Genomic DNA, 26786 nt, shown 5'->3' with positions numbered 1-26786 from the left:
AATTATTCAGATATTTTGAATCTGTTCGAGAATTCAATTAATTCTTTCTTTCAGGTAAATAAATTTTTGTTCTTTAAAAGAACAAAAATTATCGCCACGCAGTTTCGCTTATATTAGTTCGTCGGTTTTACTGCAAACGAACGAGCGGCGAAATTCTTCGCCATCTCTCGCCGCGGTGGCGTACTCAAACATTCGCGCGCATTTTAAAATAAATCTCAGTCAAGTATTTAAAACTAAATAAACTTTTTCATTAAACAAAGAAATGTAAATGAACAATGATATATAAAAAAAACATCTTTAGTATATTAAATATACTCCGGTATTAATAATGACAAGAACGATAATAATAGTAATAATAATGATAGTAATAATAGTAATAATAATGATAGTAATAATAGTGGTAATAACGATGATGACAATAGTAATAATAACAATAATAATAATAGTAATAATAACGATGATAACAATAGTAATAATAATTCTGTTGCTCTGCCGTCTCGCTCGCACTCACTTTTTACCATCACAATATATATATATAAATCAATTGCTGTGCGTTACTCTCGCTAAAACACAAAAACGGCTGGACCGATTTTCAAAATTTTTTTTTGTTTTGTTCGTTATAGTTCAGGGATGGTTTAGAAAAAAAAAATTTTTGGAATTTTGGAATTGAAAAAAATTTCAGCTTAAAAAATAAAAAATTGTTAATTTTGTATCGAAATCGCTATTGTTACGCTTGAGCCTCAAGGTTGCAAGAATATACAAAATTGTCCAATATGCAGGAAGATACGTACAAGTATACTTTGGGTATCTTTATATATATATATATATATATATATATATATATATATATATATATATATATATATATATATATATATATATATGTTTATCCACGCTTGCTTATGCGGACTATTCTACATGTCAAGTACGGCTTTTGCAGACTTTCCAGGTTTATGCGGACTGTCCGCTCTAAGTTCAGGCATACAGTCTGGCTTTTGAAGACTGTCCGCATTAGATTTATGCATAAAGTCTGGTTTATGAAGACTTAGCGCGATCTTCTGGTCTACGACATCCACTCTTATATTATCTGTACTACACCCCACGTGATTATTCACGAAAACAGTCTATTTTTTTCTTGACTTGATATTGCATTTATAATTTTTATTTTTTGAGCTTTCAATGAATTTTATCTATAAAGTATAACTGTGAATGTCATCCATAAATATTTCCGACATAAATTTACCTTTCACTGAGTTAATATTTCTAAAGTGGAATTATATAGTTTATTGGTTTGCACAATTGAGACTGAAATTTCCAACGAATTAATTAGCCCATAAGTTAAATTATAAAAAAATTCATAAGAAATTTTCTTATCGAAAAAATACGTAGCAAATAATGTTTGTCACTAACACTCAGTTATATCAATTAATTGAAATATTAGCTAATTGATTATAGGAATAATCGACTCATTGTAAAACATACGCGTGGGGTATTAAATAACTCATTGTAGTTGATCTGCTGATTACAGTTTCTCGGAAAATTTATAGTCTAAAAGGTATAACTAACTTGAATGAAAATCCCTAGCTTAGTTGTTATTCATAGAGTTTAGTTATGAATTAAAACATTAAATTACAATTATACATTTTTCCAAATACGGACAAAGAAAAATTATCATTTTAAACACTTATTAATATTATCCACGCAAATATGAGCTGACTTATGATTTTATGATGATTGATATGATATTCAATATGCATGTGCAGGTATCATAAGCATTTCGTGATCAAGGTGCGGATCTTTTTTTCTCATTGGATTTATTTGATCTAAAATATTCAAAACTAGAATAGAAATTTTCAGCTAATGAATAACATCTCGAATCGAGTAGAGAAAACAAATTGATTACAAATTATTGTATCATCGAAGTCAGCAAAAAGACATTTTTTTATTATAACATTCATTTCCATTACAAGTTAACGTCAAATTTATTGGTTAATTTTGTTTCTTAGAATGAAACAAATGTCTTGGGTTTTATATTTGACATCCTGTTATAATGGGCTGATAAATTTTTCTAGTTTACGGTTATATCTAACCGAAATGGAAATCTCCAACGTATTAGCAATGAGTCGTCAAATTTTATCAAAATGGAAAATTAAAAAAATTGATTACAAATTTTTCGATTGCCGAGGCAACTAAATTATGAATTTTTATCTACAATACTCACAGTTACAGAAAAATGATCTTAATTCAATAAAATTTTCTCACGAAAAGTTAATTTCTGTTCAAGACTACTTAGTTTTTGGAAGATACTCCGCTAAGTTATAAGATAAAAAAATAGTACTTATTAGGCGATTCCTATTGTCTAGACAAAGATTAAGGAATTTTTGAATAATGCATGGTGGATAATATCATGCAAATATCAGCGAATCGTTTTTAGTGATATTTTTCTTAACATAAAACTGCTGAAAAAACATCTATTACAAATTTTTGGATTGATAATCCAAGTAATTATCAACTTTCATATACAATCCTCAGTTATATTTTCAAGTCGAAATATCAGCTATTCACAGCTGATATTGAAGATTGTAAAAATAACAGGTGCCAAGTTATTCTAATGATATTCTGTAATGAATTAGGTGATAAGCGTTCTCAGTTAGTACTAATGTCACGTTACATTAGCCAATATGTGTATCCAACAGGGAAACATTCAGTTAAGTTATAACGCCTAAAGTAAGGTTATAAAAAAATTCATCTTGAATTCTCTCATTGTAAGAGCACATTATAAAAATATTTTACTCATTAAACTCAGCTACTTGATGCTAATATCAACCATATAATTATCATTATATCATTATAAAATAAAACGTATGCTTGTGGCGTTATAATTAACATTTTGATATGAATCAGCCAGTTGGTACATTTAGGTAGTTATAAAATACATATATTTTTATCAATGATGAAAAATTAATATGAAGCATACTCGCAAAATCGGATTAATATTAAATTGGGAATATCAGATTCATTCCATCTTTTTCAGTCAAAATAAACAATAAATAATCATGGTATTTAATGGGATAAGGAAAATTTTCTAAATCTAAATATGCATGCATTACGTTTTTATGCTATTTTTCAATCCGTCATTTATCTTTTGGATTACATTATGATAGTAATCAAAAAAATATACAACATGATCATTAACTATATTCTATAATGAAAAATCAAAATTTTGATTCGAGCAAATGTTTCACTACAAACGTTTTCTAATTAATAGCAATACTACCCGGGAAAAAATGATCAGACCTGATCAGACATGAACAGGCATGAGTCTTCAGCCCTGATCAGACATGAAAAATGACCATGCCTGATCAGGCATGAATTGACCTGATCAGGCCTGATCAGACATGGTCAGGTCTGAAAACCCATTACTATTTTTAATTAATTATTTTGCTTAATTTTATGGTTGTAGTACTTGATAGAGTCGTACGCAATTCTCTATAATAAAATAAAATAAAAAAAAAAATAATTACATATTATTGTAAGGATGTAACACCAGCGGTCAACCATCCAACTACCAACCATGCTCAATGCTGTTTAACTCTGGTGTTATCCGTTTGCCTTGAATTTCCCGCCTGCTGTGCTGCTATATTAGATGTAACAATTCTATGAAGTACATAGAGTATCGAATAAGTTTATGATAAATATAATGTTAAAATTGGTTTTATAATATATTTTGATAGTCCTAATTTATTTATGTAACCGAATCTCATTATAATATCACATTTATTTAAATAATATAATAAGTAATGATTTTCATATTAGGCAGGAGCAGAGCAGACCATAACATCCCATAGAAAATGTAATAAATTTTTTTATTTCAAAATTATTTAAATAAACGTAATGTTAAAAATAATTTTGCACTTTTTGTGATGACCAAAAATTTTTTTCGTCAAAGAAAAATTTTTATCATATCTCTGACTATAGTCAGAGAGGAACAGTCATAAACAGGCATGGTCAGACATGAATAGACATGAACAGGTATGAACAGGCCTGAGCGTATTTAACACTTCAGACATGAACAGGCATGGACAGGTCTGATCAGGCATGGAGAGGTCTGATCAGGCATGGACAGGCCTGAACGTATTTAACACTTTAGACATGAACAGACATGAGCAGGCATGGATAGGTCTGGTCAGGCATGGACAGGCCTGATCAGGCCTGAGCGTATTTAGTACTCCAGATATGAGCAGGCATGAACAGAACTGATCAGGCATGATCATGTATAACTTCAGGCCTGGTCATACATGAACAGGCATGATCAGGTCTAATTTCAGGCCTGATCATACATGAACAGGCATGGTCAGGTCTGATCATTTTTTCCCGGGTATAGATTAAGACTTCTCACTTAATTCACATCAAGAAAATTTCTGAACTCAGTTCGAATTATTATAGTGTTATTCAGAAAAGGTCATTCTCTTTTTAGTCTATGAAACTTGATATCGATCTTGATCATTTTTAAAAAAAATTTTACTTTCTGTAGCACATGAATCTCTCGTTAGTAATTAAGTTATTTTTTTAACTAAAAACATGAGCTGAATTCTAATTTATCAATCCTCTGTAATTCAAAAAACGAGAATAATTAAATATCTTTTTATTACACCTAATGTAAAATGAAAAACATAGTTACTCACAATTACAAATAAAACGCATGGGGTGTTAATTTTATTTTTATTTTCTATCAACGAGTTGGCCAAAAGATATCATGCTTTACTTTAAAGTAAATAATGATCATAATGGATACTAGAAAATTATTAGAAGTTCACAGCAAATAGCAAAATTGTTTTTCATCATAATATTGAATGCTCCATTTCCAGTCGAAGGATGATGAATAACATTTATTGATATCAAATAGTGATAAAATATATTTTATACAGAACTAATTTATTGCAAAAATTATGTTTGATAAAATGATTAGTCTAACAATATTATGATAGATTTGAATCGTGATTTATCAAGAACATCCGTGTCGAAGTACGATTATTCTATTGAAGCAAATTTTTAATTTGAAAGCTAACTTAGGAAACATAAATTGGTAACCTAAAATTTTACATCTTACGGTTAACAAAAAACTAGTATCTATTATTTCCGTAGCCGCAACAGATTCAAACGAAGTCAAATTAATGATATCATTTGGAGACAAAATCACATGGTACAAAATATCTCCTGATCTAATTCAAGCTAACTATTGAATAATACCGTTATATTAATAATCGGAAATCAATATTCATTGATGTCATCGAATTATTTTAATATACAATCAGTAATTTAAAATTCTATATTAAAAATTGAAAAATTCGTTGATAAATTTTATATTCTAATATTCACTTAAAAGACGTCGATATATTATTCAAATGAGTGATAATTTATTTTAGAAAATTATTTTTGGTTCCAAGTTAAATTATCAGCATTATTATGATAATAATTAATCACTTAAGTAATAAAAAATATATTTTAATAACTTCTTATACTTTTATGATTATACGATCTAATATTAAATAAAATTATTTATAAATATGACTGTCAAGGCCACAATAGATGAAAATTTGTATGACGAGTGGCTAAAAATTCAATTTTAGAGTAAATCCGACTATTTGATCTCGATGTCTTATTGAATACAATTTTTTTTAGTTTTTGATAAAATAGCTTATAAGTATTTATTGTTAATTTAATTTTTATTATTATTATTATTATTATTATTATTATTATTGTTATTATTGTTGCTATCTAACATGTTTAATAAACAGATTGAAAGCTTATTCAGATTATCAACAGTGCCAATGTCAATTTACAAACGATTTTATCTGAATTCTGAGTGATTACATGATTTTATTCAACTATTCATGCTGATATCACACTATTATCAATTCACAATAATCTTAGAAATCGAGATACTCATTAAGAACGGAGATGCAGTTATAAATTTTTATGAAAATTTCATCATGAAAGCATTGTCATTAAGTGATAGAGTGATAGTTTTTATTTTTTTTTTTCTAAATCAACAATTGAATGAATACTCTAGTCAATTTCTTATCTGCGTATTTTCTAAAGAAATTAAATAGTTTAATTGGAGTTTCCAATTCAATTCCAATAGTAACCTCAAACATACGCCTGGGGTGTAATAATTAGAATACATTGTCACATTTGACAAATATATGTCTTGCAGTTTTAGCAAACATTTAGCAACGCACTTATTTTTGCATGTCCTTTCGTAAAAATGATATCAATTACAGTATTTTTTGGACAATAAGCAATATATTTTGATCTGGCAATTATCGAAGGTCTTCAGATCTAAATCACCTGATCACTTAATTCCTGTAAATAAAAGTAAAGATGCATAAACTGACCAATAGTTTTAAAACACTTTGACACGTAACTTATGACATGGTAAGATTGATTATTAGAGCTTGATAATCATCAGCAAGTCAGATGTAAAAATCAATCTAAATGACAATATCATATTTTCTAGATTTTGTTATTTCCTTTTATTTATCATGAATTTATTCCGCTTTTGACGAAACCCCGATAGAGGTCGGGTAGAGTAAAAAGTTACTTTTACAATGTAAATTTTAAAACTTTATCTATATTCTCAAGTAATGACTATAAAAACAGTGTTGATATCCAAAAAAATTGATTAAAATATATCTAAATATATTAATTTGTCCGAGGACGAATAATAAAGTAAAGTAAAATGTTTGTTAAACGTTTCATACATACTAATAACTATGTGAAATTTGACTGGTAACTTTGGAAAAGTTACAGTAAACTTCTAAGCAATTTTCTGTAGAAGAAAAGTTAACTTAATTTATTGCACTTATTACTTTTCTGAACTCTTCGGTTTGGCGATCATACCACTAACATTTGTATAGAATTTTTCCACTGGCCAATATCAAAATGTACGCTGCATTGATTTGTTATTTGGAGGTTAAATTGTGAAAATCATTCCTCTAGCTTGTAATTTCATTGACCGTTTTACCTAGAAATTATCCTTCGCTTAAAATATAATTGGTCAATAAAATTATAAATTTATTCTCTGATAAAATGGTAAGTTGATTACAAACTTCTTTCAAATACCATTTCGAAAAAAAAATTTTTAGTTTATTCAATGTCGTCATTTATCGAAAATTTTTTTAAAGGCTGCTCGAATGTTTGATTTCAAAGGATTAAGAGAATGTTTGATCGACGAAATAACGAATAACTTGGAATGGGATGAATCTGAAGAAAGTGATGGTGAATTATCATTTAATTTGCAAGATTCTCATGATACAAGTAATTTAGTGAGTCAAAAGGAAAACTATTCAAAGATTTTTGCAGTGAACGAAGATGTTAATGTCAGTGGTGATGATTTTTATATAGGACGAGATAATTCAACAAGATGGAACAAAATATTGCGAGAATTAAGGAATTGTGAGCGTTCAAAATCTATGTCACAAACAGCTGGTCCATCAAATAAATCATTACAAGCCAAAAGCGTAGAAGATTGTTTTAATCTATTTGTTGATTATGAAAGTCTTGAAATAATTGTTCACAATACAAATTTATACATCGTAAGTATTCGTCATCAATATAGCCGAGAAAGAGATTGTCAAGAGACAAAGATTGATGAAATCCAAACACTTATCGGTTTAATTCTGTTGATCAGCTTATTAAAAGCAAAGAATGAAAATTTAGACGAATTATGGGAACACGCTGGACTGGGTGTTGATATATTTCGGTTATCAATGAATCTCAACCGTTTTAAATTTTTGTTACGGTGCTTACGATTTAATTCAGAAAATAATGAATCTCAAACTAAAAAAAAAGATTGTCTTGCTCCAATAAAAAATGTATTTGATTTGTTCACATCTAATTGTTGGAGTAATTTCAGGGTGAGTTCCGATGTAATATTATATGAACAAATTGTTGAGTATAAAGGTGTCGGACCGTCCCTCATGACTATTAATAAAAATTCACCACGTATTGGTCTAAAAATTTACACACTGGTCGACAGCTGCTTTAATTATATATTGAATATGAAAATCGTTGTCAATAAACGAAAAAGACAGGATTTTGCTTATCCTAACAGTACTGGTAAATATATAAAACAGATAATGGAAAAATGCAAATGTAATGTCTTTCTAATGGATAATTTGGCAAGTTTTGACGTCATGAATAATCTTGTAGAAGATAATATCTCTGCGACTGGTGAATTAAATGGTCATGAACCTGAAATTCCGACAGAACTTTTGAGTGCTTCTGGTTCAAAACAAGCCAGATCTTTTTGTTGTTATCAAAATAATCTCGCGCTGACATCTTGTTTTGATAACGAAAAGCAAAATAGGATATTTATTTCAACTTTGTATAATGTGGAAGCTCTTAATATGCATTATAATATATTAATTGAAGATGATTACATCAATAGTGTTCACGCTACAGAACGATTGAAAAAATTTTCCTTGAAAATTCGATTTCAAGAAAAACACGCCGATTTTCTCTAAGAATATGGTTTCATTTGATTGATGTAGCAATTTTGAACAGTTTTATCATATTCTCTATCAATAATAAATTAGAAATTTCACGCAGAGATTTTGTAAAACGATTAGGATTATCCCTTGTTATTAAAGCTATTGAAGGGAGAGCAAAAATCGATATTTACCTCGTCAGTTACGAGAGGATGCTGCAAAATTTTCTTCATCAGAAACTTTCGTTGTTAAACCAGCAGATAGTGATAATAAGCCAAAACGCTGTTCTATTTGCCCTAGATTAAAAGATATTAAAATTCGTACTTTTTGTCATTCTTGTAAATTGGCTATGTGTAAGAAACATATGTTATCAGTTTGCGAGAAATGTTGGAATCTGGAAAATGATGAATAATAACACCAATGCTTTTAAAGCCATTAATACTTGTATTATTCTAACAGAGACTCTATTATTTCAATTCTCTCGCATTTTTGAGTCAATTATTTGTTCAATTATCATATTTATTTATATAACATAACTTTGTAAGAAATACCTAATAACGAAGTATCGTATAATTTAGTGGTTAAAATACTTAATTAAAATTTTCAGGAATAAAATATTCTCTTAGCTTGTAATATCCATATTGACGTATTTTTTTCTTCGAGTGTTAATTAATTAATTGGTTTGTTAAAAAATTATACTTGATTCTAAGATTATTCTATATAGTTTTGGAAAAATTATTCTAAAATCGTAATTGAATGTAAATAAATCACGTTATAGTAATTAATATAAAATAACAGTTATTAGATCTAGTTCTAAATTTACAAAAAGAATATAATCTTATATATTATATATAATATAATCACAATGTGAATGAAAATTTTTCAAAAGTTTCCTCAATGCTAAAGGTATTTTATTAGTGTTATCTCAATTTATTGACTGGAATCTCATAAACTCAAATGGAATTCAATCTATGAAATTTAACTATTTCCGCAAAAAAATTGTATTATGATTGCACCGAATAATAAATAATTACAATTACTTTCTCATTGTGAAAAGTTTTATCCTATGATTAACGAATAATAGGGTTAACCTATACGTTATTCAAAGTAACTCAAATATTATAACGAATATATATAAATATATATGAGAATATATAGACAAACTTGCTGTTTGAAAAAAATTCTCTTTCAATTTTTTCTGTCACAGAAACTTTTGTAAATCGTTTATTGAAATGAAAATGAAAATTTTTTTTGTAATATTACAATCTACTATATTCAACGAGAAACATTGTGTAAGATTTCTGCTAATTAAGTTTGAAAATAACACGATCATTCGTCCAAAAAGCTATCTGTTAAAGTAGAATGCATTTCACATTTGATACATATTAACGTTAAAATTACACAAACATTAAGCTAAACCCTAATTTGAAACACCTATTGAAAAATATTAAAAATCATGAAATTAAAGTATTTTTCATTATTATCAATTTCTTTTTACGTAAATAAAGACGAACAGTTTCAATACAGTAAGTACATTTTGATAACTGATTTTAGTTATCAAGTAAAAAAGATACACATTAAAATAATTTGTTTACCCTGTACCCTTTATCTACGTGATAATAAGTTGAGAAATAAAGTATAAGCTATCGAGACAGTAGATATAGAAATTTTGCTCCAATTCCTAATTAACTCTGGTATATTTTGATTTTGATAATAAAATTACATTTATAATTTTTTACAATTTAATGAAATTGATTTAAATAATTTTTTTCACAAAACTTTTATACAATAATAAAAGGTATCTCAGAAATTTAGCAAGTTTCTTCGTACTATTAGTTGCTCTGAACAAATATTTTCCTGTAAATTTATAAGTAGTCATGTCTCAATATAGGCTCCCGTTCTTAAATAAATATATAACTATAATTGTGTATAAATAAATACTACATTTTGATAATTTATTTTTAATTCTAAGCAAATGAACAGAAATTGATATGCTAATTCAAATTTATTTCCCGCGTTAGAACGATGAAATCTATGCGACTAATAAATATTCGTATTAGAAATATTATAAATATTGACATTTAACCAGGAAAAAGTTGCTAGCATTATTGCTTTTATAAGTAAATTATAAATAAATATGATTTTGCTGAGATTCAAAACTACGGCTGAATTCTGCAGCAGAGACATCTACCGTATGTTTGATGGTCAAAATAGAAAAAAAAAGACCACTCTAACCTGGCTCACAAGAAACATAGTTAAAGAAAAAAATATATGGATAGATTACAAGTGTCAGTGATTGTGTCTTGGTTAAATTAGAAATTAATCCGTTTTTTTAAATCTACAATGATGATTTAATTATAGAAACAAGTTTATAGTTATTAATACCTATTTTGTATTAAAAGGATCGATAGAAGTTATTTTTGTAAGTATGTAAAGGATTTACTACAGATAATTGAGAAAAATCAATATTAAATTGAAAACTTGCCATGAAGTTGGACGATAAGCTTGAAACTTTCGTGGTTCAATTGTGATGATGGACATCCAATATTTGATTAATTATTTTCTTAGTAAAATATATGTTGGATGTTGTAAATATTTAATCGATCAACTTTTTTTATTGCAGATTATTATTGTCTAATGCATACAAGCAAAATGTTGACCTTTAATGTGCCGTTCGTACGAATAAAACGACTTAATGACAAAATGTTGTCAAAGAAGTCAAATAAAAAAAAAAAAAAGTGGTTCTGAAATTATCAAAAATTCATTAAATCCGGATTTTCTTTGTAAATCGCAGATGCCTATAGTTTTGCTTGAACGTTTCGATAGAAACCTAAAATCTACAATGTTTACTGGAAATGAAAATGTCCGATCGATCTTAAGAGAACATTCACCCGGAGATCCAAAATGTGATTTCAGGCAGAAAAAAACAGAAAAAAATTTTCAAGATGATAATGATCCTGAATTTGTTGAAAAACTCCATTTAAACGATCAAAATTTCCAGTCAGAATCAAACCTAAGTCAATGTTATATAAAGGTTTGTATTATCTTTGATTATTATCTGATCAATTTGTTGATACTATAATAAACTTCACTGTAATGACATTTTACAAATTTTAAGGTTGTAAATCGTACAGTTGACGATTCAGCGTTATTCGAACCTCTATGTACAAAACTTTCTTCAAGCATTCTAAACATTTCTATCACTGAGCAGACTAAAAGTGATATTAGTCAAGATTCCGTTTTGAATATGGCAAATACAATACCGAAAATGATCATTGATTTGGATAATGAAGAACAAAGACAAAACATCTCGATTATCAAAAATTCTGAACTTGATAAAAGTGTAAGCTTAAACGATATGCCTCAAAATAATGAGGTTAGTTATTTTCTATTTATAGATTTAATAAATTTTTTTGGATTAAGTCATTCAAATTTAGTAATTTGCCGTACAATAAACTAACTTTTATTTCACTAAAAATTGTATCAATACTTTATAGATGATGGCAGCGCTTGTTGATGGTCTAGATGATCAAAATTTGCAAAGTAGTGAAGTAGTCCATAACATCGTAAATAATACCAATTATAATCTACAATCAAATGGCCAGATAACAATCGACTGTACTACTGATATGAATGATATTAAGACTGATCAAGTCTTAGATAACTCGTCATTATGTGATGCATTATTCAATCCTAGTATAAATCCAAATATTCAAGTAGAAAATCAGGATATCAAAATTAAATATAAATCTGATAAAGAAGTTGATAATTTAAATAAAGTTCTACAACCGAATGAGGTTTGTGATAGCTCAAATATATTATGGACGCCTAGTTCAAGAGTTTATTATAATTATTCATATTCTGTTGCTACTTTTATATTTAGTGTATAATTTCATCTTTAATTTTTTTATTCACGTAGTTTTAGCATTAGCTTGGTCTAATTTTTGCCCGAAATCTTTTATTGTAATATCGACACGAATGCCTGATAATCCATAATTCTTGAAGTTATCATAATTAAGTATTCATCACTAATGAATAATGTGTTCTATGCTGTTTAAAATATTTTAAGACTCTTGAGTTCAGAATTTAGTATTTACAATAATTCCGATTTGATATGTTTTCCATATGTTTACTCCAATAATATTTAACAAAAAAACGGCTCATTAGCTTATGCAAACCAATATCACGATCATTTGTCGTATAAAGTTTACTTTTTCTTTTTACAGAATAATTTTGATCGTATTTTTCAAAAAGAATTTAATTTTGAAGTTAACAACAATTATTTATCTGCACAGTTCACTTCTCCGGAAGATGAATTAATAGATGCAGTTATAATTCCCATTATTGATGAAGCAAACTATGACGATTCAGATTTGTCTCAATATAACTCCAATTATGAGGTAGTGTACTTTAAGTGGTTAGCATGTATGAATTACTAAGATATAACTTATTATATTTGTTACTTTTTAATATATCACAGATTTCTGATCAATTGGAGAGTATTCTGTCGTCACAATTGAACAGTGAAACTGTCGAAATTATACGAGATTCTAGCATCAACGTTATTGATGATAATCAGAATTTATCGATTCCACAGTTAGAACACCACCCTAATGAATATAACTCAGATAATATCAATTCAGTTTTATCGGGATATAACGTGACTGATAAAAACTCGAGTGATGTTGATTATGACCCTAAAAAAATAACGCATTCCTCGACTATGGCAGATGATTCAACTGAAATCACTGGATTACCAGCAACTTTCAATAATAAAAGTATTGGATTCGAAGATAAACTGACAAATTCATCGCCGTGTGCTTCAAGTACACAAAATATAATAATAAGTAATTCATCATCTATTAAGATACCTCTTCCGTCAAAAGGATCTTGTGATAACTCGAAATTAAATGCAGAAAGTATTTTTATCACTAACAAAGAAACTGGTGACGTTCTGCACAAGCCACGGTGGAAAAAAATATTTTTGTATTTACTGTCACAAATTAGTAATCAAGTTACCTCGCCATATTGAAACGGTCCATAAAGATCTCGAAGAGGCACAACAACTTAAGAATACTCCAAAAGGTTAGTAGTAATTATAAATAGAATTTTATTAAATACCAAGATTTATTTTTTCTATCATAACTCCTAAAATTCTTTTTATAATAGTTGAAAAGTAATTCTTGAAGATATTTTTATCTTATTTCTTATATATTGGCTATTTAACTCAAAACAGATTTCAATTGTCTGAGTCTTACAGCTTTTTAAAATCTTTACTCATGATGTGTTTATGATTATGCATAAGATTATCTTAACTGTGATTATTACCATGATATTAAATCAAAATTAACTATATATACCGTTATTTTTAAATGAAACCCGTAAAAATTGTTCTGCAGTCATAAACACTCTAATTATTTTTGCAGGTACAAAAGAAAGGAAGAAATTAATAGAAATTTATCGAGATAACGGACGTGCGATGCATAACACCCACCCTGATTATAATACTGGACTTCTTCTAGTCAGTCGTCGTCCAAAATTAGATAACAAACCTGCAAATGACTATACAACTTGTCCTAAGTGTCTTAAAACTGTAACTAAAGCTAATTCGTACAAGCATTATGCAGTTTGTATAAACGCAAAAACAAATGGATCACAATCGTATAAATTTCTTGGTCGCTACGTAGAAGGACGTATTCATGCTACAGCAAGTGATACGCTGAGTCTCGTTATATTTCCGGTTTTTCATGAAGACGTAATTGTACGGTTAATCAGATATGATTGGCTTGTCATTTTATACGGTAATAAATTGTGTATAAAATATACACCACATTACCAGCATAACATGATACGAGCCAGATTACGATTGGTGGGTCGCTTATTATTTGCAGCTAAACAAATAAATTCACAAGTAGAGGATCTTGCCTCACTTCTTGCACCAGAATATATTGACACTATAGTGAAAGCAATTGAAATAGTCGCAAGAATAAACCGAATGGAGAATAATTGCGGCGCACCTTCTTCAGCCTTAAATCTAGTTACTTATTTAAAACATATAAGAAAAATTTACGAGAGTGAATTGGCAAAAAAAAATGATAAAGATGGCTTAGATAGAGTTATAAGATTTAAGAAAGTTTATAAAAATGAAGTACCAGATTCTATTAATAAAATTGCCATGGAGGGTCAAAGTAAAATTAAGAGACAAAAATAGTTATGCTACCAATGACTGAAGATATTGGACGACTGATTTATTATTTGAAAACTGAACGTAAAAGATGTTTTAAAATTTTAGAAAAATCATTTAATTTACTAGAATGGCTGAATGGGTTGAAGCTGGTTTCCGCTTTTCTTTTAGTATTTAATCGTAGAAGAGTTGGAGATATACAAAATATTCTTATTAGTGATTTTAGTCGTATCGAGTGCATTGATAAAAAAAAGATCTCGAAGAGTTTAATTTGTTAGATGAAAGTGGTAAAAAAATTGCTCAGAAATTTTTTAGAGTTGCGATCAGAGGAAAAAAAAATCGTACTGTTGCTGTAATTGCTGGTGGAGATATAATAAAAGAAATTGGTTTATTGATTCGGCATCGAATAAGTGCAAATGTACCTCCCAGAAATGAGTACTTATTCGGATTACCAAATAATGTTGATGATCGTATCAGAGTAGTTAATATTTGCAAGGAAATGAGATTATATTCGGTCGCTTGTGGAGCTGAGAAACCAGAATTACTCCGAGGAACTGGTCTTCGTAAGCATGTTGCTACTAAATGTATGGAATTAGAGTTGAATGATAAGGCCCTTGGTGATGTCATGAATCATATGGGTCATTCCGAAAAAATCCACCGTGATTTTTACCAACAACCGACTAAGTCTAAAACAATTGTTCAAGTAGCAAAAGTTCTGGAAGCAGTTCAAGGTCCTATTGATGATGATGAAGAAGAAGGAGATGATGATCTTATCGATGACGTTAGTGACTATATTGTTATCTCAGACAAAGTAAATGAAGATGATTTAGATGAAAATCCTAGGGAATCTTCTGCTTATTCTCCAAAACCTGGCTGCTTGCATGAAATAAAAGCAATTGGAGACGATAAAAATATTATTGATTCACAACTGTCACCTATAAGAAATATGGAATTCGATGAAAATTCTGAGCTCAGTAATTCTCCAGTAGTACGTATGACAGCTGATTTCAAAGTTGGAAAAAGAACGGGCAGTTAACTCCTGGTACAGTAGATAATATGATTTCTATTCAAGTTATAATGTTTAAGATTTTGCTATCATGATAGGTTTCAAACTGTTCTTTTTTTTAATGTAAATTTAAAAATCGTTCAATTTCCAGGTAAAGTTCAACGCAAACGATGGACTTCTAACGAACTTAACATTGTATCTTCGGCGTTTCGGCAATATTTGCATGCTGGTACTTTACCTCCGTTAAATGAAATTGACGATCTTCAAGAAAAATATCCATGTTTGCAAAATCGCTCAAGACAATCAATTAAAACCTGGGTATCAAATCAATTTAAGTCTCAGATAAAATCTACGACCAAACTTAAAGTAATCAACAACCAACCTGTGAAATTTAATCTTACGAAAATTGTCCAAAAAGATAATAATAACGCACCACAAGTAGCATAATTTTTCTATTTTATAGTTGAATTGTGTTGTCAATGATAATCATCCTTAAAGCTGGGGATAAAAAATGATGCATTAAGAGATAACTTTTTATTTATGATTTCTATTTAAGTGTTATAATAATGTTTTCTATCGGCTTTTAAAGTTAATGTAACTTTTATAAGATTGCCAAAATAAGATTATTTAATTTTCTGTTATTTGCTCAGAGTATTATTAGAACTTAAAATATTAATATTTGTTATAAAAAAAATTTGTACTCATGTTGAAAAAAATAAAAACGATATGTATGAGGATGAAACGTAAAAATTGGCCATTTTTTATAGAAAAATAGTTAATATCAGTATTTAGAGGGCTAAAAAATAAATATATGGAATAATTTTTGCAATTACATGCTCTACTTTCTCTTGTAGACAAATTTAAGCTTATGATTCGTCCCAAAATAATAACTCAAATTTTAAGTATTCATTAGAAAAGTGAATTTTGTTAAAAATACCGTGTGATTTTTTTATATTCCTCAAATTTTCATACAGAATTATGAGTGCTCGTTAAACTATATACGAATTCGTGAATAAAAACTAATTTTCCATCGAAGAGTAGACAATTAAAATTTTAATATCTCTGAGGGTAAAATTTGATTGATTTTGTCCCAAGGTAAAATTCCAAAAATTTGTATTTTATTGGATAGTAACACTCAAGTAGAAAAATTTGGATTTAGAATTAACTTGAACAGTAAGATGATTGTTGGAACTGATAAGGACGTTTGAGCTGCAAAAGGTTGTTTTAATATTTATCCCACATTTTTATGTACAATATACAATGTATTTCTGGAATAGAATTTATGATATCAGGACCTCGTTTATATTATTTATAAAACATCGTTATGGATCATATGATATGAGAAGCATTCTAAAATGTATATACTTATAGTACATACAAACTTTTCCATATATCTTGCATGGTTTTTATAGACTTTTTTATCATATGTATAACACCCCACGTGATAGTACGTTTGTTTCATTTATAAACAAGTTATGTATTTTCGTTACTAGTTGATAAACTAAAGGAAAAAAAAACAAATCCGAAACAATTTATTTAGATCAGTATTGAGCAACGACTCAGTTATTAAAAATAATTACGATTTTCGTTTTCATAAATCATGATTTTTAGACAAATAACATATTATTTATCAATTCGTACCTGTTCTATAATTAAGTTCTACTTGAGAATACTGTTAAAATAGGAAATGTCAACATATCTTTATTCTGTATAATAATAACTCAGATTAATATTTTATTTTTTCTATCAACCCTCGCAGGCTAGGAACCACAGTGGATCCACGGTGGATCCACGGTGATAGTGGAATCATTGTGGAGCCACAATGGAACCATGGTGGATCCATTGTGGTTTTGTGCCGTTTTGCCACCGTGTTTCCATTGTGATTCCATTGTGGTTCATCAGCGGTTTCATAGTGGATCAATTGCGTATCTATCGTGGTTCCACAGCGGTTTTTTTGTGGTTCCGTAGTGGATGTATGGTGGTTCCACCGTGGTTCAACAGTGGTCTTATAGTGGATTGATTGCGTATCTGTTGTGGTTCTATAGTGGTTCTACAGCGGTTTTACAATGGATCAACTGTGGTTGCACTGTGATTCCACCGTGGTTCAATAGTGGTCTTATAGCGGATTAACTGTGTATCTATTGTGGTTTCACAGTGGTTCCACCGTGGATGTATGGTGGTTCGTCAGCGGTTTCATGATGGATCAACTGTGTATCTTTTGTGGTTCTACAGTGGTATTACAGTAGATCAACTGTGGATATATTGTGGTTCCATCGTGGTTCAGCAGCGGTCTTATAGTGGGTTAGCCAAGCATCTATTGTGGTTCTTTCATGGTTCCACTTACGGTTTTACAGTGGAATTGTGACTATGCCGTGGTTCCACAATAGTTTTACTGTAATTGAACCACAGGTTGGTTCGTGGTTTTGTACTTGATTTATCGTGATTCAATAATGGTTCTACTGTGGTCGAACTCATGGTTACATCACGGATCAATCATGGTTTCATGTGATTCAATCGTGATTTCACTGTAGCACCATTGTGGTTTTACAGCGATTGCATAATAAGTCAACGCTAAATTATAGTAGTCGTTTTAGACTCCTAAACGTCGAATTGCCATAAGAATTAAATATTTAAAAATTAAAGGGGAACTACTAACTTCTTAAACTTTTTAATGTGGGATACAAATTGGCAAGTTATTAAATGCGGTGAATTTCCACTGTGATGTTTTTTCAGATCGTACGTTCTGCGATCCGAAAATACGATTGTGACGATTTTTACCTTAATGGCTGCAAATTAGCGCGTCAGTGTGTGTGTGTGTGTGTGTGTGTGTGTGTGTGTGTGTGTGTGTGTGTGTGTGTGTGTGTGTGTGTGTGTGTGTGTGTGTGTGTGTGTGTGTGTGTGTGTGTGTGTGTGTGTGTGTGTGTGTGTGTGAGAGAGAGAGTTCACGGAATTTAGTGAATTAAATGCCTAAATAACGTAGTTTATTTGTCAAACCTTTTCAATCTGTCTGCTAACGAAATTCCAGACTTCATAATTAATGCTATTTCCCGAAAAATGATATTATATGTTACGAGCTGAATACAACTGAGTTATTTAGGAAACATAAAAAAATAATCATTTGAAGGAGCCGCTTGATCTATGGCTATTTTTCGGCTTCCCGCAATTAGTTCAATTTTTAAATTAATATTTCTTTAAAAATTTCAAACTGTAATGTTGCGTTACTGATGTCATAAAAGCATATACAAGGAAAGGCTGCCAGTGAAGAGATGTAACTGCTTATGAATTATTTTTTTAGAGAATAGAAGTGATTTTATCTGACACGTGCTTTGACGCAAGAATAATTCGCCAAATTAATTTTTTTGACGTCTACAGTAAAACGTAATTTTTAATGATAACATTTGAGCGAAATTTTCGTTTGAATTTCTGCGCATTTCAGACAATAATATGTCGATTCAGAATTTATTTCTACGACCTGAAAATTCTGAGATCTGATGAAAAACTTGTATTCTTTAAATCTGATAGAGATTAACTGCATACTTTGAAAATCATTAATTTTAAAAATGTGATTTTTTTCAAATAATTTTTACATTTTTATTTAAATCTTTTATCAATGACATAAGCCTTGCAATACCATATCTAAAAATAGTTTTTCATTCTTTTCGGCATACCTAATCTATGATCGCATTTAAAAGAGATCGTTGTTTAAATTTCTTAACAAATATTATTCTTATCTCAACTTCCTTACAATGATTGATCTGGAGAACCAAGAAGGCCTGAAAAAAATCAGGAAATCATCGGAGAATTTTAATCTCAGTCCGAATTGATTGAATATTTTAATTACATGAAAATTCTCAAAAAGATTTTCAGAATGAATTGTCGCTCTAAGAATTTAACACCGTCTCAACTGTTATTGCTAAATTCCTATAATAACATTATTTTAAGAAAGAAGAAGGGATTTTAACGAATATATATTCAAAAAATAATTCTTTTGGTAAGACTTGTAACTTTTCGTCAGTCAGTCAGGGAATTTCGGAATTAGTTAATAGTTGCAAATCTAACCAAAATTTTCAGTTTTAATTTTCCCTTACACAATTTACGATTTCCACATCGTAAAAATGAAAATGTTTAAAGTCTGGTCCAACGCTAGAATGTATGATGAGATAGATTACGATGTTCCCATAGCAATAATTTTGGAAGATTATCTTTGAGTGTAGTTTGAGTTAGAGTGACCGTATTAATGTATGTTTTTTTAATGATTACAGGGATATGCAGGCACCTGCAGAAAAAAAATAATATACTATACACTCCAGGCTCAATAGATGATATTAATAAAAACATAAAAGCCTGGATTACAAATAAATTGCGTGAGGCTAGGAGGAAACCCAGGAATCAGCGTCCTTTGCGGGAATAAAATAATATTTTTAATTTAATTTATAATATTTATACTGTGCGTTATTTTTCATGTTTTTTTTAATCAATATATTTCTCAGTAAAAAGCAAAAATGATAAAATTAATGATTTTCCAAACTATCCCGGCACCTTCCCATTACTTTAAAATTCTGAGTGGTTCATATTCCACGGAGCGGAAGTGGATCAATCGTAAACCGCCATTGAACCACTGTTCAATGACAATGGCACCATTATAAATTCACAGTAAGACCACTGTTGATCCACAGTGGAACCACTATTAATCCTCAAAGGAACCACTGTTAATCCACAGTGGAACCACTGTTAATCCACAGTGGAACCACTGTTAATCCACAGTGGAACTGCTGTAGATCCACAGTGGAACCATTGTACATCCACAATGGAACTATTGAACATCCGCAGTGGACCCACGAAATAACCATTGCGTAACCATCATAGAACCACAGTGGCAAAACGGCACAAATCCACAGTGGATCCACTGACATTCCACAGTAGTTCCATTGTAAATCCTCTGTGGATCCTGTATGTAACCATGATGGATCCTCAGTGATTTTAAGACTGCGAGGGAACTGACGGCGTGATTTAGCGTCAGCAAAAAGTCGGATTCCTAATTTAATCTTAAAAGAAAAACGTAGTATAACCGAAATATTTATTTTTGTTTCACTAAAAATTTATTTAAACTACGACAATTTTATCGTGGATCAAGACAATCAATTTCCTTATTAAATCTATAAAAGAGAACGTATTGCTTTCAAGTGTTCGCTGGAAAAACAAAAAAAGAACATAACTTTAACTTATCGCTTATAATGGATGCAAAAATGATCTTTTTCTTTTAATCTTAATAACACAATGTGTACTCATATGTCACCGTAATAACTAAAGGTGACTGAAATTTATTAACGACCAGAAAAACTAGTTTATTTCAACCGTCAATCGCGAAAAATAGATTCGATTAATTTGATAATTTCAAATTACCGGAATTTATTATATAATGCACAGTGACGTGAGAATAAGTAACTTTTTGTTACGGTTGGATTCCAACAGGACGATTTTTTTATTGAAATTTATTGTTCCTTTCGAACAGCCGAAACGTTCTATAAAAATATTCTCATATAATAGAATTAAGTACCATACATAAAATTAGTACGGAAAGTAATATATTTTTAAGATTCTATGTATGTTCTATGAAAACATATATTTAGAATTTGTAGACATTTTTGTAAAAGATGTTACAAAATGAACATATAGAATTCTTAAATACACAGTACAAATTTGCTTTTCATATGAAGCGTATAACCATATCGTTCAAAAGGAGCAAACTGTGTTGAATTGTAATGGAAAGATTAGGAATTACTAGAACGATGATTTCTAATCGACTTCATTCTTTCTGTTAGATCTACTGTATCAATTACATCTATCTTCATACACTATGGCTTATGCAGACTATATTTGTTTACTTAAAGCATTCAAAAAAATTTTTTTAATGCATCATGTGATTGTAAGACAATTTACATTATACATACTTCATTCAGTGATTTTCATGTCATTAGTTGAATTGACAAAATGTATAAATTTTTCCGTAATTTATTTTTCATTCTACAAAAGACTAAATTTTGATAGTACCCCACGCGTCAAGAGTTGATATCTGACGCAATAGACATGCGATCAAGTATAGGTGATAAAGTAAATCTCAACGATGGGGTGCCCCGACACCCCCACGCGATTGTTTATTTATTACTATCAGAGTGATTTGCAATTTCAGAAAAAGTATCGCATACATGAATTTATAACGCATTAAAATGATTTTATATGTAAAAAAATTATCTGTTTAAAAAATGTCCGCAAAAGCCATATTCGATAAACATATATATATATATATATATATATATATATATATATATATATATATATATATATATATATATATATAATAGCTAAATTTGTCATTAAAGACAAATTTTTGGGAACTGGGGGAAATAAAGGATAAAGGGGGAAGGGGAGGACCTTTACTCAGTAGGAATTTTCGGTAACTGAAAAAGTAATTAGGACAGCCCAGACCGGGAATCGAACCCGGATCGTTTGGTTACGCGCCAAAGGCTCTATAATTTGTTATACATTTATTATATAAATAAAACACATAAAACATATTAAAATGACCAACAAGTTTCATTTAATAACTTAATACCAACTTAACCGTCTACAATACGACCAGTGTTAATTGTTGACAAAAATAAATTAGAGTTTACAAGTTAAAAATCACAAATCAAAATTTGTAAAAAAAAAAATTTTTGTAGGTGATACGAAGTTCACCGGGTCAGCTAGTATATATATACGTATATGTCAATGGCATTCAAGCAAGTAGCAGTTCCCACATTCTTTGTTACTTAGCAGCTGCATTTATCGTAATAAGATTCGTACACGTATCGTTATCCAGTCACAGAATTTTTGGAACATTTATACGTGAATTTCCATTTAGGAGTACGCTTGAAAACTACATATATGCCACACAGTTATTCTCAACGATAATAATATTAACAAAATAATTAAAGAAAACGATAGTACAACTTTAATGACTACTAGTGTCTCAGCTACCAAGAAACCAAGCGAACACATTTCTCTGAGCGAAATTCGATGTCTTAGCTATAAAATTAGCGGTAAGCTACAAGATTGGCCTACAAGGTCAACCGTCTTTTCTAATTTTTTTTTTTTAATTAGATGTCTTATTGGCAAATCTTTTTTTAGAGGAAATAATTTAATTTTTTCATAATATTTCAGCACTTGAGTTTTAACAAGTACGAAAAAATTAACATGTACTAATAAGGGTTAAAAAATGTCTCAAAAATTAATTTGAAAAAATAAAATTCCTAGTAATAATTATAATTTTTTTTCAGATTTTGCTTTGAATCAGAAACATAACTTGAAAATTAATGCTGCCGAATATACAAGTGGATGTTGGTTGTTCGTAATCTTCCATATTTCGAAGTACGAAGTACCAACAGTAACTGCTACTGCCATGAGTTACCAAGTAAATCGTGGAGAAAAAATTTCTGCAGGGATTTGAGCTCTTATAAGAGTTGAATTTTACATATTGAAATACAGGTCATGTAACGTTAAAATTGTTATGTAAAATAATTGAAATGTTTTTTTCTAATCCGATGCCGGCTAACAATTTATAGTTAGCTATAATTTGGGTGAAATTTTTGAAATTTCTTCCCAAATTAGGCCAGATCGTTGATTTTAAATAAATGCTATATTAAAAATTAGATAAGTTTATATATAAGAGTAAATTATAATGATCGAATGCCAGCTTATATTTTCATGTAAGTTATAATTTGGATAAAATTATTACTAATTTTATGTCAAATTAGGCCAGATCATTAATTTTGTAAAATATTATTGTTATTTTCCGTGCTAATTTATTTCTGATCGAATGCCGGCTAACAATTTATTGTTAGCTACAGTTTGGGTAAAATTTTTTTAAATTTCTTCCCAAATTAGGCCAGATCATCAGATTTAAATAGATTTTGAAATAATAATTTTAAGTCTAAATAAGAATATATTGATCGGATGCCGGCTTACACTTTTGATTGAGCTGTGATATGAATAAAATTTTTTTATTTTATTCCATGTTAGGCCAGATCGCTGATTTTGAATAAATTCTATATTAAAAATTAGATAAGTTTATATATAAGAGTAAATTATAACGATCGGATGCCAGCTTATATTTTCATGTAAGTTGTAATTTGGATAAAATTATTGCTAATATTATGTCAAATTAGGCCAGATTATTAGTTTTAAATAAATTTTATGTGAAATATAATAAAATTTATGTTAGAATATATTATATTGATCAGATGCCGGTTTACATTTTTATGTGGAATGTAATTTGTGAATAATTTATTAGATTATCTCAAATTAGGTCAGGTCATATAATTTAAATTAATTTTATATTATAATTATTGTATTTTTATTTGTCAGAGCAGATATGAAGAGCAGCGCGATTATTTATTCTATATTTTACATGTTCACTTTTTCATTAATTTTTTTTCTACAAGTAACGGAATCTGCCTTATCTAGTTATCTTTGTCGATAACGCAGTTATTTTTATATCAACTTCGCGCTACTCATCATTTCTCCTCAAATATTTATTTTTCTCGCCGTCAGATGTCATTAATAGTGGTGGCATCTAAAAAGAACATGGCGGCCGCCTTGCCAAAATTCTACTACCGTTACCCCTTAATCCAAACTTCTTCATTTCTTAAATAATTTTGGTAATTATACAAATCAATGTTCATTCTTAGTTAAAAACCAAGTCAAAATACTAAAGTTATTTTTTATAAGATACCACATAGTGAAGATTCATTTCAAAACATTCAGAAAAATAAATTATATAAGTATTGAGACACTGAAGTCAAATAATTTATCTTTTTCTAATTTACTTTAAGATTTTAATTAATTACTCAATGAAAGATAATAAAAATTAAGCAGATTGAATTAATTAATAAAGAATCTATATTACTTGAATAACAATGTGAAAATGATAAAGATAAGTCACACAATTATAAATTCAAATATTTTGAAGTTTATATTTAAAAAAAAATTAGCTTAAAATTTTTAAAATTAAAGATCGAAACTTAATATTGCATATTTAATCTAAAAATACTATATTTTAATGTTAACTATAGTTGCTTATCATTATTACTATTTATCATTGGTCATTTTTTCTTAAAAGTATAAAAACAAAATTACAAGAACATAACATTCTTTTACTCGTTAAAAAATCTCAATTGAATGACTCATTGTGGTTCTAAAACATAAAAAACTCCGTTAGGCTGCAATCGAGTGCTAGGTGACACATACTCAGGTTTCACTTTGAGGTCATTGAATTTTTCCAACTACCTGATATTTTCCTACAGTATGCAAAATAATGACCGACATCATAAGCTGCTACTCCAGACAATCTGAAAATTTACATAGAATAATAATTTTTAGTTCTAAATACATACATGTAAAAATAATATAAAATAAGGTTAATTAACCGGTAACATAAGTCAATATAAATTGCATCCTTATTGTGAGCTTTCAAAGTAATTTTAGCTGGAAGTTCGTTTAATGTACAGGTACGTCCAGATGATTCCTTGCTACTTCCACGAATATCTAATTCAATAAAAATGCACTCTTTAGGAGTATAATGACGCGTTTGTTTCACAGATTTACACAATGAACACGAAACATTAAAAATTTTTGGATGAAAATCTAGAGCTTTTTCCAATGAAGAGAATCCTTTTTTGATTATTACACTATGGTTAACGAATAGAACTGGTAAAATTTTTGTGTAAGAGTAACCACAACCTGGATTCGAACACGTCATCTCTTCAAGTACTCCAGGTACCTCTTGCAACAATGTCTTCCACAAATTTATAATATTGTCTTGACAATTAATAGTCTGACATAGCACAGAGCTTTTCGAACCTTTGTCAGATATCTTCTGCAATTTCCCATCAATTGTTCCAATGTATAATGGATGCAGTAGTGATAGTCTCTTTTCATAAATTTTTTTAGATGGCCCACTGTTCATAAAATCTGATAAAAATTTAAAAACTGGAATATTAGATTGTGTGTGAAATTCATGAAAGTTTGGATGTTCTAGTGCACTATGAAATAATACTTGAACAATCGTGTCAAAAGGACACGTATTGTATACTATCCAATTTTGTTTACTGAAAAAACCGAACCAGATAAATTGCCATTATTTAAAACAAAAATTTTTTTAACTTTTTCATTAATTAAATTGTTTTGGAATTTTACTTCAGGATAATTCTGAAAATATTTGGTTTCTTTTTTATTGTTCATCTTATTCTTATTTATCTCTTCTACAGCTTTAAGTAAACAATCATTATTTACTTCAATAGAAGGTAAGTCAGTTGTAATATTTACGTTTTTCTTGTTATCATTATGATTGTTTTCATTTGGACTAATTTCTGTGATTTGTGTCGATGATGAAACGTTTTCCAAGTTCTCCGATTTAATCGAATAACCATGATCATGGGAAATTGAGCAATCGTTATTTGTGCTTTCACTATTAACAAATATAACATCGTTATCATTTTTTTCATCATTTTCTTCTTTTGTTGGATTTTCATAAGCTGTCCATGCATTTCTAGCAGTTTTTTCCTTTCCTTGCCCTTTCCAGTTTTCAAACCATTTTCCGTGTTCACATTCATTCATGTCATCCTTAAATTGATTATCGACAATTAACTTATTGACTTTAGCTCGAAATATACAAATGCCACCTAATAATTGTGATATGTGAAGCTTTAAAAATTTAAGAATCGTAGTAGGTAATTTAACTTGTTGCTCTAAATCCAATTTTAAATCTTTAAAGTCACCTTCTACGAAACAAGATGTTCCTCTAGACATCGTCTCTGGGGTGCAAATATTTGTAAAAATTGGAAACTCTTTAATTTTTTCTAGTAGTCTGTCATATAAACCACGTACACGAAAGCTATTTAGATTCGACCCAGTAAAAATAATTGTATTAGCTTTTGACTTAAATTATCAACCCACGTTAAAATGGAGACAGACCAACCGAGGTGATCTGTATCAAAATTAGAAAGCTTATCCAGAAGAATTTTGTCGTCCGAATCAGGTTCATCTAAATCACTGTCTGCGACTT

The 26786-nt window shown here is 29.2% G+C and overlaps 4 protein-coding genes and 1 long non-coding RNA gene across 7 annotated transcripts; 4 read left to right on the top strand and 1 right to left on the bottom strand.

Moving 5' to 3' along the window:
- The first annotated feature begins 6302 nt into the window (after nt 1–6302).
- Nucleotides 6303–9289, top strand: LOC141529617 (uncharacterized). Of its 2 annotated transcripts, XM_074246249.1 has the most exons (3): nt 6303–7095; nt 7188–7328; nt 7408–9289. In XM_074246249.1, exons 1-3 carry the CDS (start codon nt 7093–7095, stop codon nt 7450–7452), a joined length of 189 nt encoding a protein of 62 aa, XP_074102350.1. In that variant the 5' UTR covers nt 6303–7092; the 3' UTR covers nt 7453–9289. The 2 variants fall into 2 exon arrangements, with proteins under 2 accessions (XP_074102350.1, XP_074102349.1); XM_074246248.1 differs by having other exon boundaries at nt 7188–9289.
- Nucleotides 9290–11203: 1914 nt separating this feature from the next.
- On the top strand, nt 11204–14694 carry LOC141529773 (uncharacterized). The gene is made up of 6 exons (XM_074246466.1): nt 11204–11526; nt 11611–11868; nt 11990–12289; nt 12719–12892; nt 12973–13577; nt 13919–14694. The coding sequence occupies exons 1-5, from the start codon at nt 11287–11289 to the stop codon at nt 13522–13524; spliced, it is 1524 nt and encodes a 507-aa protein (XP_074102567.1). The 5' UTR covers nt 11204–11286; the 3' UTR covers nt 13525–13577; nt 13919–14694.
- Nucleotides 14695–14706: 12 nt separating this feature from the next.
- On the top strand, nt 14707–16432 carry LOC141529774 (uncharacterized). The gene is made up of 2 exons (XM_074246467.1): nt 14707–15718; nt 15834–16432. The coding sequence occupies exon 1, from the start codon at nt 15176–15178 to the stop codon at nt 15710–15712; it is 537 nt and encodes a 178-aa protein (XP_074102568.1). The 5' UTR covers nt 14707–15175; the 3' UTR covers nt 15713–15718; nt 15834–16432.
- Nucleotides 16433–22129: 5697 nt separating this feature from the next.
- On the top strand, nt 22130–23378 carry LOC141529724 (uncharacterized). Its single transcript, XR_012479646.1, has 2 exons — nt 22130–22764; nt 23002–23378. It is a non-coding gene; the product is annotated as an uncharacterized LOC141529724 (long non-coding RNA).
- Nucleotides 23379–24072: 694 nt separating this feature from the next.
- Nucleotides 24073–25821, bottom strand: LOC141529723 (uncharacterized). 2 transcript variants are annotated; one of them, XM_074246400.1, is made up of 3 exons: nt 25150–25821; nt 25010–25071; nt 24073–24917 (listed from the first exon to the last, which is right to left on the bottom strand). In XM_074246400.1, the coding sequence occupies exons 1-3, from the start codon at nt 25686–25688 to the stop codon at nt 24907–24909; spliced, it is 612 nt and encodes a 203-aa protein (XP_074102501.1). In that variant the 5' UTR covers nt 25689–25821; the 3' UTR covers nt 24073–24906. The 2 variants fall into 2 exon arrangements, with proteins under 2 accessions (XP_074102501.1, XP_074102500.1); XM_074246399.1 differs by having other exon boundaries at nt 24073–25071.
- Nucleotides 25822–26786: the final 965 nt, after the last annotated feature.

The sequence above is a fragment of the Cotesia typhae genome, unplaced genomic scaffold (genome assembly GCF_013202065.1).
Source record: "Cotesia typhae breed Kobodo isofemale line unplaced genomic scaffold, CoteBio_Ctyphae contig_48, whole genome shotgun sequence".
In the NCBI taxonomy this organism is placed as follows: Eukaryota; Metazoa; Arthropoda; class Insecta; order Hymenoptera; family Braconidae; genus Cotesia; species Cotesia typhae.
This window is presented reverse-complemented; position numbering and strand designations above follow the sequence as displayed.